The following is a 17752-nucleotide window of genomic DNA, read 5'->3' as shown; positions in this document are numbered from 1 at the left end:
CAAACCATTCTGTGATTCTATGATTCCTTTTGAGTGAGTTGAGTAATAGCTCTAAAGGGCTGCAGCAGACCTGAAGCTGTGAATTGTGTGGTACTTCAAATGTCATAGAATACATTGGCAAAGTGGTTAGTAAAGAGTGTAACTAATAGTCTAAAATCCTCCAAGAGTAGTGTTTTCAACCTGTGAAAAAGGCAAGCTCTGCCTTGTCTGCAGATTACTTTTAAGATATTTATGGAAGATGGTTAAAAAGCACGTGTTGTTAGTGGGTTTAAGTTTCTGTGCAGGGATCTGTGCCTTCATTGGAAAATGGGGAAGAATCCTGTGAGAAATTACGGTAATACAGCACCGTTTTCCATGCAGAAGCTTATTTGAATTAAATAGGTATGAATGTTTACTGCTCTTTGTTTAGGTCATCTCTTTGTTCTGTTATTTATTTCTAGCTGCTTTACCTGAGGAGCTGTGTAAACTGAAAAAACTGGAAACACTACATTTGAATGGCAATCACTTGAGGCAGCTACCAGCTGCATTTGGACAACTTTCAGCTCTCAAAACCCTGAGCCTTTCTGGAAACCAGCTTCGGACTGTGCCTACACAACTCTGTGGTCTTCGCCACTTGGATGTGGTAGATCTTTCCAAAAACCAGATCCAGAATGTACCTGACACTGTTGGAGAACTGCAGGCTATTGAGCTCAATCTGAATCAGAATCAGGTCTGTTAACTGAGATACTGTGGGCATGTAGATTTAGGACGTGATTTATCTTGGTCTTAGTACATCCACAGAATGTAAGATGAGACTATCAAAACTTTACAGATAAAGCACATCTCCTGGACACAACAGAAATGAGGGATCATAACTAGAATTTGTGTACTGATACATTCAACTGCCTGATTTAACTAAATAAGAAATACTGAATTTAATCATACAGTAAATTATTTGAACAGTTCTTGAGTAGGAATCTGATAAACAGATGTGTAGATTGCCTGTCATAATGGAGGAGAAATAAGTTACTTGGATTTTTTGACCATTATCATTGCTGCTTACACATTTTACACGTTGTTGTTAAGTAGTTACTGATGTAGTTATAATTATAGCATGGTAATGGTTCCATATTAGTCTGAAACAAATCACTTTAAGTAATCACAGATTACTAACATTTTAATCCCATTTCTTTTTGTTTGTTTGTGGGTCTTTTTTTTTTAATTTCTGCCAGATTTCCCAGATCTCAGTGCAGATCTCCCACTGTCCACGCCTCAAAGTCTTGCGTTTAGAAGAAAACTGTCTAGAACTCAGCATGCTTCCTCAAAGTATCCTCAGTGATTCCCAGATCTCACTGCTTGCAGTAGAAGGTAACCTCTTTGAAATCAAGAAACTCAGAGAACTGGAAGGTTATGACAAGGTTTGTCTTTTCTTTTTTTGGTCTTTTAATTTTTTTTTAAAGAAGCAGCTTCTGGTTAGTAGCTCACCTAGTACCTCCTCAGAATAGTAAGCTTTTATGCTGGTGAATAAAAGCACAAATAGACTATTGGTATTGTCACTGTTACTGGATTCATAACTAATCTCTGAAAAGAATTTCAAGAGTTCTTCAAAGATTAATTTTCTCATAGGATTCAGGATCAGTGTTCTTTCATTAGCATCTTTTGAAGGGTAGCTAATGATGACACGTGTGTGTCTTCGCTTTGATGGGACAAAAAATAATGGATGCTTCCTGTTATGCAGCATTCTGAATTTTTTAATGCTAGTTCATCCTTAGCACTTGAGATTTGACTGTTGAGCACTGTGGGGACTTTGTCAGAATGTTGATCTGAATTACAGCAAATAGCAGAAATTTTTTGTTTGTTTGTAATTAAATCTCTAATGGTTGTGTCTGGGAAATGAAAATATGCTTTAGATGCAGAGTGCTTTTAAGTCTGAGAGCAGGAGCTTAGCTACTTTCAATAGTAATGAACCTTGTATTAATTTCTGAATCTTATTTTTTGTTTTGTTTTCTCTGTAGTACATGGAACGATTTACAGCTACAAAGAAGAAGTTTGCGTGATCATTATTCTGACGCTGTGTATTCCCAGTAAGAAGAGTTAGTGACTGAAGCACCTGCTTCACTGACTTAAACCAAGACTGATGAAGGAGATGATCAGAGTACTCCTCCTCTAGTAGTCCGATGCGGTCTGTTAAGGCCCCATTGAATAAACTTGAACTAGAGAACACGGGTATTGAACTGATGAACCTGCCCAGGGGCCAGTTTTGATTTTTGTGCCACTATAGCTTTTAACACAATACATGTTCTCCTTTGTCAGGGCTTGTTCTTTCAGAGAAAGGGAACGAGCGTTTCAAAGTTGCCCGTTCCCTTTTGTCAGGAAGCTGGCTATTGATTTGTAAGAGGATTATTTCTTCTGGAAACATTTTTCTATTATAGCACGTGGACGTTCTACCACCAAAGCAGATCTGAAACACTGTATGTATAGCAGTAAACACTATTCTACAGAGAAAAACTTTTACAGATGAGGTTTTAGTTTATAACCTGTATAAGTTTTTTTTTTTATGAAGCACAAATAGTTGTGGCTGTTTTATTAACTGCTAATGGTTTGAGCATCCTTCATTCATATTTTACTGTATAGGCTTTCTTTTCCCATAAGCAAAAGTTGCACTACGGTCCCCTTCTGCTTGAGCTTTATCAAAGAAAAATGAGGTTCATCTTCAGTGTATTCAGTAAAAATGTGTATTACTGGAAAATATCATATCCTTGCACTGACTCCTTGTATACAGAGCAATGCTGAAAGTTTTAGTTGTCAGCCTACTGCTGCTGCCTTATCACCAAAAGCACCTAGAAAGAGCTAAAAATGTATGCAATTATGTAACTTACATGGAAAAGGAAAATGTACTTGTTTATTTTAGTAAATAATTTTCAAAAAATCAGTTCAAGTTTACTTGGTGTAACTGTTGCTGTTGTCACTTTAACAAATACTACTAAGCTATCACTGAAAGCCACCACTTAGGTACTTGGTTCCATCAGTTGTTGGTAACAGCTGTACTTCAGCTGCTTTGAGAAGGCAGAGGATTTGAGTCTGTCAGCACTTTGGTAGCAGTTCAGTTACTACGTACTGCATAGTCACAACAGTGAAGTAGGAGCTGTACGAAGTACACTTCTTGGCACAATAAGCATGGATGCATCTCTTCCTTATGAAACTGTCTCACATTAACTCCTTTTCTATATCTTAGCTTTCCTACATGAGACATAGAAGGTGTTTGGACAGCAAACTCCTTGAAGTTGCTGGTGTAATCATTAAATGTATTCAATGTCTTATGCTATCTGCAGTTAAGAAAAATGATGTGACCTCTGTGCCAATCTTATTCTTCAATATAACAACTATAATTAAGATTAGCTATAAGTGGTTTTGTAAGATGCTCAGAAGAGGTAGCTAGTTCCCTAACCCTGCTGATGGCTACATAGCAATACCTGTTACAAGGGAGTTTTAGGGAATATCAGCTCCTTATTCAAAGGATGGATGTGATCCATCATTAAACAGGGAACCAGTTTTACTTAAGAACCCCCATCCCAGGTGTTACTTTATGGAAAAAACTACTCACTTCATCCAAGAGTAGCTGACAGCCAACAATGTTTACAAGGCAACTTTGCAAGACATAACTAGGGAAGTGCTTTAAGAACAGAGCCTGGCTGTTGCCATGATGTAAAGCCCTGTATAGTCAGAAATCTATTCAGCTTCATACTAAGGCTCCAGATTTTGATGTGCAAATCCCAAAATGAAGTTTGAAATCCAAGGTTTCTTTTAAGCTTCAGTTCCTTCCACTTGATACCTAATTCTCATTTGAAGTATTTTTTTCTAGATATTTGCCATACATGAGACATCCACAGAACAAAGCCCCTCAGCAGATTTCCCCTGTGTGTTCACCAGCTGTGACAACTACAAAGGACTGGTCTATCATCAATACATATGTACTTGGAAGTGTGCTGTGGGTTTTTTGTTGTTGTTTTGTTTTTTTGACTGGAAATATCTGTGCTCAGACATGCTGCTTCTCTCATTTAGCATTATCGGGATTCTTTTACTTATTTACTTATTCAAGAAAGATGTGTAAGAAGAGATGGTAGATCAGAACATTTAAAAAATATGCAGTTAGCATTGCTATAAAGAAAATATCATACTGCTTTTGGAAGTATTTGAGAATGCAAGTCAACATTTCTCTTATGTGATCACTTAGATAATTTAGAAACCTTTTAATTACTCACTGTTAGGTTCCTTTGCTACCTTGGAGTTATGACAGCTATCAAAAAAATTTGTAAAGCAAAAGGGAGAAAACACCATGCAAAATACTGAATGGTGCAAAGTTAGTTCTGGATTAAGCAAATTTGTTCCAGAGCAGAGGAAGACTGTTTCTGTTTCCAGAAAAAAGCTTGCTGATAGCCTCACATGTTCTAGCTCACAGCACTAAACCGTAACTAAGTCACTTAGTAGAACACTGTTCTGTACATTTCAGCACTGTACGTAAATCTACTGGTAGTATTATACTGGGAGTTTCTTAAGTTTTCCCCTCTCATCACCCCCACTCTACAAGTAACACTAGAAAACATTTCCAAGCAAAATTACACTTCAAGCTTTTTAGTTTTGGAATTAATAAGGTAGAAAATGTTACCCTAGTTAACATAATATAAACCATTCATGTATTTTATTTCAGACCTGTATCACTTTCTCTCCAGTTCTCCACTACAGTAAGATAAACTTTTTATCCATCTATTCAATCAACATCTAGGTCGTGTATTGCTGTTTCAAGTGTAGCAAAGGTGAATTAGCAACTGCAAGTCACTGCATTGTAAAAACAGCAAATGGTTTGACTGTGCAGCCTTCGCAGAGGAAAGTTCTGCAAGTTGCTGCACTAGCAGCACATGCTGCAGTTCATACTATAGCTGCCCCTGTGTTAAGAGGATTAATTCATCTTTCATCAAGGAGTAGGCTAGCTTGAATTTACTAATTATCATCATTTACATGTACCCATGGGACATGTGCTGCATGCTCAGAATAGTTACATATGCAGGCTGTCCCCAATTTTTTTTTTCCTAGTTACTGGTAGAAATATACTATTTAAGAAGTACTTCTTCCAAGCCATTCCCAGATATGCTATTCTCTCTTGCAGCTCAAAACTGCTGCAAGTCAACGCAAGTCAACACAAGTCTGTATTTCCCCCCCAACCTCTCCCCCCGCAAGAGCATTCTGGGAATCCAAGTCTCTAGTATCAGAGAAAATACAATTTAAATTACCTCGCAAGTGAAATTGCTTTGTCACTACATTTCACCTACTGGACTAGGTATTTGCAAGGCATGTGTTACCGGAAAGTTTATTTTACTTAGTTCCTTCACCATTGTGAAGTACAGTCCCATGTCAAATCACAGTCCTTCAAAGGAAAGGTGGACATATTTCATAGTCTGAAGTTAGGTGATGTTGATTATACAGGTGTGATAAGTAATAATTTGCTAATCAAACAATCAAACAATTAATTTAACAGTTCTTTTAAGTAAGAGCCAGAGACTTAAGCAAATGGTTAAATGTCAAACCACAGAGTTATGTCACCATGATGCTCATGCATCCTGTTATTTAGTCAAGGCTTAAGTTTAGGTATTTACATATAAGCGATGTAGACATGATAATTGTAAAATCTACAATCACGACAGAACTGCCTAAAGGATAAACCGAGAAAGGCGACTGTGAGTATTTGTCCAACAGACCGGCCCGGCAATTCCCGGAGGACCCGTGAATTGCATCAGATAACCTAAACTGACACATCACGGCCATCACAAGGAGTTGTCAACAACTAAAACGACTCATCATAAATGATAAGGGACTCAACTGCCCTGGAGGGGGTATAAAGAGGACTGCTCTATTACCCCATCTGGGAGCCGTTGGCAGAGCAGAGACTCCCCGGCCGCCCAGCGCGCTGCTTTGCTCACCTATATCTAATAAACCCGATTTAAATCTATAATCGGACTCTGTGTCTGTATTACTTCTAACACAGGGATGAAAGCTAGTGTTAAAAAAAGATCACAATATTCCTCTCTTCCCAACCACACCCATTCCTTTGTTAGCATTAGGATTTCTGTGAACTAAAAATAGAAGGGAAACTTCCTAGTTGCATAGTAGCAGCTAGATCTGCCAAGTTTTTCAAGGACAGGAAAATAAATGAAGCCATTTCCAAGACAAAATAGTTTTAAAACACATTCAGTTATAAAAGTATGTATTTTTTGTGCACAATATATAGTTTAACAATCAAAAGCAGAAACTGTAAACCTTCATTCTTAATAGCATTCAGAAATACAAAGATGTACAAGTGTTGATTCCATCCCATAGATATGGAAATGAAGCAGCTATTCTATAGACAACAGTAAGACAATCCAAGAAGCAGACTGTATTGTTCACAAACATAAAGGCATCAACTCCCTCACGGATTTGGCTCTTGCTGCATCAGAAAATAGTACTGATATTCTGCTAATAATCAAGCTTAGAGTCTCAGAAATTATTTCTTTGTGTGATATGCACAGCAGTATTACAATTCTGATATACCAATTGCATTACACTCTCAGACAACATGCTAATTTGCTGTTAGAGCTCAGGGAAGTCAAGAACATAGACTTTTAATTGCAAGGGAGAAAAACATTTCAATGTTTCAAATGTCCAGATGCTGCAGAGCAGGTTTGCACTGTTGTAAGCAGAATAAGGTAACTCCTTTATTCTTTTGTTCCAGGAGACAATCATCATTAAATAACACATACTTTGCTTTCACAACCAGCAACAAATATTCCTTCGGTTAACCTGAAGTTTGTAAGTTAGAAATTTACTAGGCAATATTCTTAAAAGTACTTCCTTGCTACTTATGTTTTTAAACACATAATCCTCATTCACTAACTGACTAGGTAATGAGCTTTTAAAATTCATTAGTTTTCCAACAATTATTGGAAGGCAGACAGGAGCCAACGCACACTACCAAAGTATCCACTCCCCTAAAAATGACTACCTTATTCACATCAGACAGTCTACCACTGGCCTATCTGTTACATGCAGCAGCTCCATCCTTTGGTCAGGTGGGGTTTGTTTTGGTTTTTTTTGTTTATTTTCTTTAAATACCAAGTTGTCCTGGGAGTGAAGTGCGAAAATACCAGTAATACTGATTGTATTTCTACTAAAAAGAAAACAAAACACTTAACTGTTTGTCTTACATTTCAGCAGATTAGTGTCATCTCTCTGTCCCTGGGATTCATTATTAATGGCTACAGGATACTTGTGTACTGTCCTTCCAAATAACCCCCCCATACTGCTATTAGTTTTAATTATTCCTCCAATTGATTTGAAGATTTTTGCCATCCAACACTGAGTATCACAGGTTAGTCCAAAGCATCATTTTTACCTTTAAAACAGGCATGATATATTGCTGGGTGGAGTTAAAATTATATAGGTCACTTGCACTTTACTAGCAAAAAAAAAAAAAAGAAAAAAAGAAAAAAAAGAAAATCCTGGTAATAAATCTGGTTATATTACAGTAAAACCAAAATGTTTTTCTTCACAGGAAGAGAGCTTTACCTCACCTGGTCAGAAACTCCTCTATTCTGCAACAAAACAGTAACATTTCAGTTGCAAGCAACTCAGATGTGTAATATTTCTAACTGCTAGTCCTAAAGTCTGCAATAATAAACCAGTCAGGAATCTATTTAGAACTAATTTATTTAGAACTAGCATACAGTTCTTAAATAGGTACTGCTTCCTCCAGACTTGTGACAAAAGTTTCATAATAAGCTTCTCTGTTTTCAGTAGGTTTAAGAAGCTCCCCCAGAGTCACTGCTGAGAGCAAACTCTACACTAGATCTGTCATTATTTTGCACTGGAGAAAGGCATAAACTGAACTCCAGTGAAAACTGGCCAAAATAGAATCTGATACAGGACACAAGAAAGCTCCATGCTTCTCAACTCAGTTTCTTCCAGTTACAACACATCATTCAAACACTTAAAAGTTAATTTTTAGATGAGGGGCATAAAATTTTCCATCAAATAAATATTTCAGGGAAATATTTTATTTTCTTCTATTCGTATGTGCATGGGGTATAGATCAGGTATATATACACACAACAAATATTATCAGAACAATGCAGCATAATTTCCTAGTCATGGCCTTCAAAACTATGTCAATTCACAAGAAAGAAGTGGAAACCTGTATATGCCTCCAGTTTACCTTTACATTAAAGTTATGTGGTTAGGAAGTGTTTTAAAGCCCTCAACCCACAAGTGATAAGTAGTGGGCCTCTTCAATTCTGTAATCCACAAACTCAACCCCAAACCAATCATGTGGTTTGGAACGAAAAACTACGGTTAGCCTGCTAGAGATACAAGTCAGACAATATTCACCAAGTCCCTATTTTAGTGAAGACACTGAACTTATGAGGTATTTCAAACAGTGCAAAGTGCCCTCTCCAACTTGACACAACTGTGAATTCAGGTTACTCTGCTTATTCAGCTTCAATGAAGGACTGTATTTTGGGTGCAGGAAAAAAAGAAAGACTGGGAGAGAGAATAAGACATGCATGAAAATTCTCAAAGCCATAACACTTTTAGCCCTGAGCAGTTTGAAGAAAGTGAAGGCAGATGAGTAGGAGGAAGTTACATTGGCTGCTTTCTTGGAGTCAAGGCCATGTTTACATGAAGCAATTAAAAAAAAAAAAGAAGAAAATTAATCCCTATAGAAAGGGTACTGCTTCATTTTTCCCAGCCCCTCTTATTTCAGAATAGAATTTTCACAGATCCATGAATACGGTGGCTTGCAGCTGGAGAGACAGTGTCACTGAACAATGACAGCAGGCTTTAATTGTCAATTAGTTTCTTGGCTCTGATGTTGGCTTGCTCAATGCGTTCCCTGTTTGTATCAGCCTGAAAGAGAAATTCAAAGATCATTTGCAGACTTCACGCAAAACAACTCAAAAATCCAAACTGATGTGAACTTCTGAATTGCAGAGTATGATCACTGTGGTAGGTGGAAGGGGAGCAACTTTTATAAGCTGGAAGTAATCCCCCCCCTGCCAGCATATGCTGTCAATTCCAGCAGAAACAGAATCAGGAGAAGTAGTTTTTAGCCTTTAGCTGACCCTTGAAACATACAGCAGCTTGCCTCAGCAAATCAGGAAGAATATTAACAGAACAAGGGGGTAAAAATTCCCTCTCCAAGTGCTTAGATATCTTAAGGACCTCTACAGAGCAGCTTTGTTGTTATGGGCTGAAGTAACAGTCAAAACTGGAAGTGACCTATGGGCGTGAAGTCAGAGTTATTTTGCTTAGTGCAAATCCCTGGTTGTCATTCACACACACTCCAGTGTCCTAGTGTCATAGTAGTATGGTATCTGTAAGAAAACACTTTATAATTCTTTTACTATAAAGCATCAAAAGTCAGCCACAGTCTCTAAGCTGAACTAGTATCAAAATACAGTTCTACTGAAAGGTATGATAAGGAGCTTTGAAATAATTCCCCGATTATTCAGCCTGCAGTGGGGAACGAGCAGGAGGGGTAACAAGCACAAAACCAGCCTCTGGCCTCACCATGAGGAGTGGAACTCTGGAGAAGCTCTGACTTGCACCAAGTATTAGCCATTTCACACCTTCATTCTGCAATGGCTAGGAAGAAGACACTGGCAGTTCACACCCTTTCCTCCTGCACTTTCCTTCCTGTCCTTCAGGTCAAGGGTTGGGGAAGGGCATGAATCTACTACAGAAAAGTAAGAATCTAATCTCTTAACACACTTTGGAAACACACTGATCTAGCTACTAGATCTTTTAAGAAAAAGCCAGTAACATAAGCTTTTGTTAGGGGCTTGTTCAGACTAGGAGTCCTGCATAACACTGCAGGCTACCAAAAGTCACCCAGTCAAGCCTATGTATTTCCCAGGTAAGTTGGAATTTTTAATTTTCCAAAAAATAAAAATAAAAGCATCAACTCTATTCTGAAGTTAAGCTTAATACTGTTCTTCGTTTCTTTAGATGATACTGTCCTTTTGGAGATTTACCCTCAACATTTTGATCTTCGAACCCGATTCAAACTTGTTTACATCATACTTTAATAGTTAGTAAGACTTGATCAGCAAGATACATTCAGAGTGAAAGATCATCAGGCCAAAACAGGTGCTTGAAGCTACCAGAAACACTACCACTAAAGACAGTAATTCCCACTTGCAGTTAATTTGACCAGAAAATTTTCAGTCCACCTTATAAGCTGCAAGAATTTCACACCTCATTTTAAGCTCTGATGAAATTTTCTAATGTTCTTTAAAATGTTTCAGTTCTTTTACTTGATAATCACCTCACATACGCAGTTTCAGGGAACAGTGAAAGACAATTAAGGCATCCTCCATAAGATGAAGTTGACTGGCCTTGTAATACCACAACCCCTAAATTACTAGACAAAATTGAGATGCTGACATAGGTACAACCAGCATTTATGTTAGACTAGATCTGTAAGATTGTGAAAATTCCATTCCTCTTACTTTTAACCCTGCTGGACATTTATCTTTAACTTCTCATTTTGTCTTAATTCTATAATTTTACAGCAACTAGTATTCAATTCTGCTGATTTTTAATCTTTAATATACTTTATTCATTAAAGCTTTAATTTCCTTTCTTAACCAGGATGCCTGTAAAATAACTTCTATCCATTTCAGAGTATGAGGATTTCTAAAATACAAGTAACTTCCTCCTAAGTTGCCCTCTGAAAGAAACCCCCCTGAAACATTTATCCATGATTAATCTGTTTTGGGAAATTAATATTTAAAGTAATAATAATAATAGACGTTACTGGCTACAAGTAACTTCATGTGCAGATGAAGGCAGACCATGTCCCTGTGCACATACAAATCCTATTATTCCGAAGTCTCATCAGCACCAGTATTAACCTGTCCACAAGTATCAGGGCAATGAATTACCTGTGTTTTATTTTATGTGCAATGATTACAGTGACTTTTTTCGGAATTCCAAAAGAATCTTGCTATTGTTAAAAATATCTGTTCCCTATTACATCCAAGAGTCCCTGTGAGCAACAATCCGCCAGTTACAGCCCCACTAAATGTTTGCACTTCTAATCCAATCAAGTTTAGCTGTTTTCAGAGGCAGCAGTGACCTGTGCTGCATTTTTAGGTTTCCTGACACTCTGAAGCATTTGAATTTTCAGATAGATACCCAAACACCAGGTTTATCTCTTGTTCAAATCACTGCAACCTAGAGGATGGTATAATGCATATTTACTGCAAATACAGGAACATATGACAGTGAAGCCATTCCTTATAACTTCTCAGCAACAACTTCTTCAGCTTAGGCTGAAGGCAGAGAACATCTTTGACACTTACCTTTACATTTATCCGGTCTATTTGTTTATTCTGGGCATCAATCTCATTGCCCATATCCAAAGCCATGTGTTTCAAATTCCCAAGAATGTTTCCCACTTGAGCAAGATTTTCATCCATTTCATCTTCTCTGGCATCATTTGTTATCCTGTTAAAATAATTAAGACAATGTTTCCAAGAATCAAGAATTTGCTTCTCCCTACCCTAAATGTGCTTTAATAGAAATTGTTTGTTGCACAGTTATCTGGCAAGCAATGTATTCAAGCCAAGGTATATTTTTCTCTTTTTAAAACCCCATGTATTCCAAGCAAGCAGCCCACCAAAAAAGGGTGCTAAGCTAGCTGCTATTACAAGAACAGCCTTAGAATTTAAAATAACAGCTACCAGAGGAAGCTAAAGACATGAGTTTGTCCCAAATATATACTTTATGACAAGAAAAGTCCATGATATTTTAAAGTCCCCTCAATAACTGAACACTAAGCTCTAGTCCTCACATCCAGAAACAGACTGATAATACCACCACTACGAAAAAAATGAAAGCGTAAGATGAACACTACAATACTTAAAGTGTAGGTGCCTGTCATCTCCTCTCCAGCAGTAACAGTTCCTCTAAGCAGTAGTAAAAAAATCTTACTATTTAGCAACTTCACCCAAAATGCACCTGAAAGCTGACAACTAGTACTTAAGATTTCTGCATTTGAGATTGAGAAATATGAAGAAGCAAACCTTGTGATATATCCACCACTTGGTCCTCCAGAAGTCTGAGGCTGATGCTGATTTATACTTCTTGGTTGCATGGATATCACATGATCTGCTGAGTTCTCTGTTCCATCGCCCCAGGTTGTTCTGTATGCCTTGCTAGCCTCAAAGCTCTTTGTCCTACTCCATAAAAATAAGAAATCTGAACTGCTACATCAGAAATATGGCTTCCTGACTGAAGTTCTGTATTAATCTAGGATTTTCAGAAACATTTGTTTTGTGCCTGAAAGAGATTAGTTTTTGTACAAAGTTTTGTCTATACTATTTCTTATATCACGATAGTACAAATATAACTGAATTATTTCAGGGACAGGTGATTAATTTGATCTTAAGTTTTAATACAAGCACAGTAATTTCCTTAAGTAATATACTTTACCAGAAGACAGGAAGCTTATGACAGTAACAGGAAGGCTTATGCTGTCACCAAGATAAAGTTGCATTTACAACAGCAGTTAGTCTGGTAGTCTGGAGTCAGTATCAATTACTTTTCAGGGAAGAAATGAGGATGAAGGAAAAACTCCATCAAATACAAGTAGCTACACTGTGCAAGAAAGCCATTAATCTTTAGTGTTTGTCAAACATTTTCTGTTGCTAAGTCTTTCTTTTTAATGTATCTCAGCTTAATTTTGATTATGAAATAACAGTAATCATGTTTAAATAGCTTTTTCATTCTGCAAATCAATTGTACTAGAGCATAAAAAAAATTTACCATTACACTTTTACCACACGATTCAGAAGAGGAAAAAAAAACCTAAAGAAAGCACACTGACATGAAGCAATCTCAAGAATCACATATCTACAAAAGCAAGATGGGAAGAAAATATAACAGAAAATGAACTAATCTAAATTGGGGTCAGTTCTCATGAACTCTAAAGAATATTTTGAGAAGAATATTCTCATGTTCATCTTGCTTGCTGGAATTTTCAGGTTTAAGACAGATAATCTAGATTCCACTGCCACTTTTCTGCTTTATTAAAAGCCTGTGAAGGGAAATCTGTAGTGTCTTTCAGTACATCTAACTTTATAATTCCAGGTAATCAATTTCTATATCTATAGTGCCTTTCAGTAGCCAAGATTTTTCAAATTTGAAGAGGGGTGAAATTATCTGTAATGAAGAAATATTCCCCTCATTCTTCTGGTATTTATGTAATCAAAATGGGAAATTGTATTTTGTAGGTCACATCCTATGAAAAGTAATCTAGTATGAATACATTGAGGGGAAGAAAAGGAATTATTTTGCAGTTCATAATTTAACTGTTGCACCCAGCAGAACCCTAAAGAAACTTGAACTAGTCAATTCTAGCTCCTTGTGCATGCACAGACTTAAATACCTCTAAGTTTACTGCAAGGAGATTGAGCATTACATTTTAATCTCATTCATACTAAAGCCACAACAGCAGGAAAGCTTTGTATGCTTGGCTTCTGGATTAGCAAAGTCTTAGGTGCCAGAGGTAAGTGTGAGGAATTTATTGAACAAAAACAAGTGTCCTGAGAACTACTTGCACATCTGAAGTAGACAGCTAGAAACAGAGCTGTCACTCAAACTATGTACAGTTAAGAACAAAGCTTCTCATCACCTCATTTATTTTTTAAGAGCTGTTTTTCAAATTACTATACATTCACTTTTCTCATGCTTCATTTCTGTAAGATTAAAGCAATTTATACAACCTGTCAAACCAGCAAGGGCTCAAGCAGTTGTTCAACATTTCCACAGCTAATATGCTCTATAGTAATTGACATTTTCTATTCACATCAGTATTTACAACACATCACAGTCACAAGGAGACCTACATGCAGACACCATGCACGGGCAAGCACAAATCCAACAGAAGCATCACTTCAGACAGCTGGTTAAATGTACATCTGCACTAATAAGACTGACCTTGTCCTAAAATCCGCTTTCATCAGTTAAGTGAATACAGCTTCTTATCCTAGTCTTCATTTTTAGAAAGCAAGCGTCAGTGTTAGGAGAGAATGGAGAATAAAGAATAGTAAAGACCAGCAAACAGGTAAATTGTTATTAGTACATAGATTATATTAGAGTACTGCCAGTATTTTGTTTTCACCAAGCTTTTCTAAATAATCTAAACCTAATAGAAATGAGAAAAGCAACATTTATTTCAGAAAGCATTTCAGTTTAGCTTTATGATTTATGACCAGTAAGCACACCTATACAGAGGTGAGGACAGAACTATCTGCCTTTAAAAGCTCTAAGACTTTCAGCCTCAGAAGCTACATTCATATCTATCCTAAATGATGCTCAAAGGGTTATTCTGTTGGATAAGCAGACTCAGCTGCTCCAAGGAATTTTTACCTAAATTTCTACCTCTCAGTTGAATGTTAAGCTTTTTTTTTGCTCATGCTAAAGAACTAAAAATGAACACACAAGCTATTCACTTCAGTGGTCACACTCTTAAGATAACGTAGTTCTCCTTCACTTGGAAGAACTATGATCACATGCAATTCACACAAGTCAAATTTTGCTGCTTAAAGATAAAGCTAGCGCACCTCCAAAAAATAATTGTTTTCCTTATAATACTGATTTCTGATCATCGTTTAGGCTGTTTAGAATTAAAAATCAAGTGCCATACAAAAGATTAGATTACTCTTAACTGACTTGGATGTGGTAGCCATAACACTGATGTTATAAAGGTACTGTGAAGGTCTGCAAGAATTTATGTAGTCACTGGTGAAAGATTAAAGCTTTAATGCCAATGTCTGTTCTCCTACTCGCTTCCTCCCTAAAGCATCAACTTTTTTTTTTTTTTAAATGCCCAGAGATCTAATATTACTTTCCTTCTCCAAAACAGAAGTTTTCTTCCTTTTAAGTTAGTACAAAAGTACTTTTGTAAAAAAATGATTTTTGGAGTCAAATTTCTCACAGGTAGGTACTTACATATAGCTATTTGCAGTCCAATTTGGTCTCATTTTACAGACATATACAGTATTGTACTAAATAGAAGCTTTAAGGAGATTAGGGCACAGTTGTGCAGGATGTTACACAGCAGCTGTATTTACAGTGAAAGGGCCACAATATATGGTTAGACACAAGTAAGCTTTAGCTACTCTCATACAATTTTAAAAGGATGCACCTCTACAAACCAAAATAGTTGGCTTCCCTAAAGATTCAGCATTTTTTAATTAGATCTTTTATTAGAGACCATCTCCCAGTGAAAATACTCTAGAACTTCACACCGAAGTACCAATTTAACTGACCTGTTACAAGGACAGACACAGAGCCCACAACATTTGTTGAGCTCCGTCAGTGTCTTCTCAGCTTCTCTCATATCCTTATTTATCTGGTCCATGCCTTCTTCTATGCGATTTAGTTGTTCTAGATGAGAAACAAGCAACGTGAATAAACACAGACTGGGGGAACGTGGGGGTGAGATACTAACATTTCTTTCAAGCAGGAACTTACAAATTTTAGTTCTATCTTTACGTCAAGACTAATGCTTTTTTTTTCTTTCCCACCTCCTGGGATTTTTTTTTTTTTTTTACTTTTAAGAAAGATATCTAGCAATAAGTTTTGTTTGCTATATTAAAAACATTTTCCCTATCCTTGGAGCAGCGCTTCTGCTGCTGCTTTTAGAATAAAGGCAGTTACATTAATGCTATGGTGGAAAGGAACAGCTTCTGCAGCAGAGGCTGTATTGTGCTGTAACTAAAATGGTCTCTCAACTACCTCTTTTAAATATGTACCAACACGTGGGAATAACCAAACTGCAAATCTCATTTTCACATCAGTAGTATTTATTAAAGTCTTTAGTTTCAACAGCTCTTGAATGATAATCCTTTTTCTTACAGTCACAAAACTGATTTTAGTGTTAGAGAGGAAGAACAAAGAGCTTACCTCCCTGTTCATCCAGCATGGTGATAGTTTTGATGCCAACATCCTGGGACTGCAGAAAGAAATTTATTTGCAGATATAAAAGCAGATTTCAATACAGCAGTGCAAAACCAGAAGGTCTCTATAATAAATCTGATAAGCCAACCAAGTTAATAATAAAATGCAAACCACAACAGTGTAGAGGAATAGTTCAATAATACAATGTTACCTATATAAACACAAAAGAGATATACAAGGGTGTAAATCCTCATACATAGGATGTATAAGGGTGTTAAGAACCTCATCATGCTTAACTACCTTTAAAATGAAAACTGATGAACAGATGGTAAAAAGGTGTCTGTAGACCTACTTTTTTATAGAACCAAAAGCAGCCCTACCCTCTACTACCCCACCCAACTGAGCCCTACCCTCCTCAAAGCAAGACCTTTCCACATTGTTGACAGGCAAATCAAACTAAAAGACAAGCAGAAAATGTTATGAGAAGCAATTGAGGCAGCAGCCAAAACCATAACTGACCATCACAGAAGACTTTTTATAACTCATCTGTAGCATTTGGAGATTAGGACATTTTGCTTAAGATGAAAACAGGTAAAAAGGATATTGATCCTTCTGTGATCTGACCTGACATAATATAAAAACATTAGGTTTAAGTTTTTAGCAACACTTATACTGAATTAAAGCAGCAGCTTCTAATAATGAAGGGTGCCTCTCAGAGTTTGAGAAAGACAGAAAAGCAATTAGGATCACTGTGATAGTTAACATGCTGCTTCTCACACTTACATTAATAAATCCTCAGGGAATTCAAAAGCTTTTCCTTACCTCAATGGCCAAGCCAAGAATCCTCCTTGTGCTTTCCAAAGACTAGAAAGAGAATTTTTAAGTAATGAGTGCATTAACAGTATATACAAGTGTCTGAAATTCTTCTTCACCAGTTCATTGCAGTAAGGCAACTAGCATACAAAGGTTCATCAGCCTGTCTGTATGTAATATAGACCCTGGGGACCTTATTAATGTTTATAACTACATAAGGGCAGGTGTCAAGAGGATGGGGCCAGACTTTAATAGCCGGACCAGTTATCCTCAGGGTATTCAGCCCCCTGAGTTGGAAGACAGTAATGGAGAACAGAATAAACCCCCCATAATTCAGGAGGAAGCTGTTTATGACCTGCTATACCACCTGAACACTCACAAGTCTATGGGGCCAGGCAGGATCCATCCAAGAGTACTGAGGGAGCTGGTGGAAGAACTTGCCAAGCCACTCTCCATCATTTATCAACAGTCCTGGCTAACAAGGGAGGTCCCAGAAGACTGGAGGCTTGCCAGTGTGATGCCCACCTACAAGAAGTGCCAGAAGGAGGGTCCTGGGAACTACAGACCTGTCAGCCTGACCTCAGTACCAGGGAAGATCGTGGAACAGTTAAACTTGAGTGCGCTCACGCAGCATATGCAGAACAACCAGGGAATCAGGCCCAGCTGGCATAGCATGGGTTCATGAAAGGCAGGTCCTGCTTGACCAACCTGATCTCCTTCTATGATCAGGTGACCTGCGTAGTGGATGAGGATAAGGCTGTGGATGTTGTCTACCTGGTCTTTAGCAAGGCCTTTGGCACTGTCTCCCACAGCATTCTCCTAGAGAAGCTGGCGGCTCGAGGCTTAGACAGGTACACTCTTCACTGGGTAAAAAAGTGGCTGCATGGCTGAGCCCAGAAAGTTGTGGTGAATGGAGCTAAAGCCACTTGATGGCCAGTCACAAGTGGTGTTCCTCAGGGCT

General features: G+C 37.5%; 2 protein-coding genes across 3 annotated transcripts; one reads left to right on the top strand and one right to left on the bottom strand.

Annotated features, from left to right (window-relative positions):
• Positions 1-440: 440 nt before the first annotated feature.
• Positions 441-2468, top strand: LRRC57 (leucine rich repeat containing 57; the record flags this gene model as incomplete). The annotated part of the gene is made up of 3 exons (XM_010167914.1): positions 441-709; positions 1212-1397; positions 1995-2468. Coding segments are annotated over 3 exons (497 nt in total), but the record flags the coding sequence as incomplete, so codon positions are not given.
• A 5695-nt stretch (positions 2469-8163) lies between these two features.
• On the bottom strand, positions 8164-16838 carry SNAP23 (synaptosome associated protein 23). Of its 2 annotated transcripts, XM_010167913.2 has the most exons (6): positions 16801-16838; positions 15985-16033; positions 15348-15465; positions 12099-12251; positions 11376-11520; positions 8164-8916 (listed from the first exon to the last, which is right to left on the bottom strand). In XM_010167913.2, exons 2-6 carry the CDS (start codon positions 16001-16003, stop codon positions 8851-8853), a joined length of 501 nt encoding a protein of 166 aa, XP_010166215.2. In that variant the 5' UTR covers positions 16004-16033; positions 16801-16838; the 3' UTR covers positions 8164-8850. The 2 variants fall into 2 exon arrangements, with proteins under 2 accessions (XP_010166215.2, XP_028940775.1); XM_029084942.1 differs by lacking the exon at positions 12099-12251 and having other exon boundaries at positions 8851-8916; positions 16801-16836.
• Between the last annotated feature and the right edge of the window lie 914 nt (positions 16839-17752).

Source organism: Antrostomus carolinensis, unplaced genomic scaffold, assembly GCF_000700745.2.
Source record: "Antrostomus carolinensis isolate BGI_N321 unplaced genomic scaffold, ASM70074v2 scaffold54855, whole genome shotgun sequence".
In the NCBI taxonomy this organism is placed as follows: Eukaryota; Metazoa; Chordata; class Aves; order Caprimulgiformes; family Caprimulgidae; genus Antrostomus; species Antrostomus carolinensis.
This window is presented reverse-complemented; position numbering and strand designations above follow the sequence as displayed.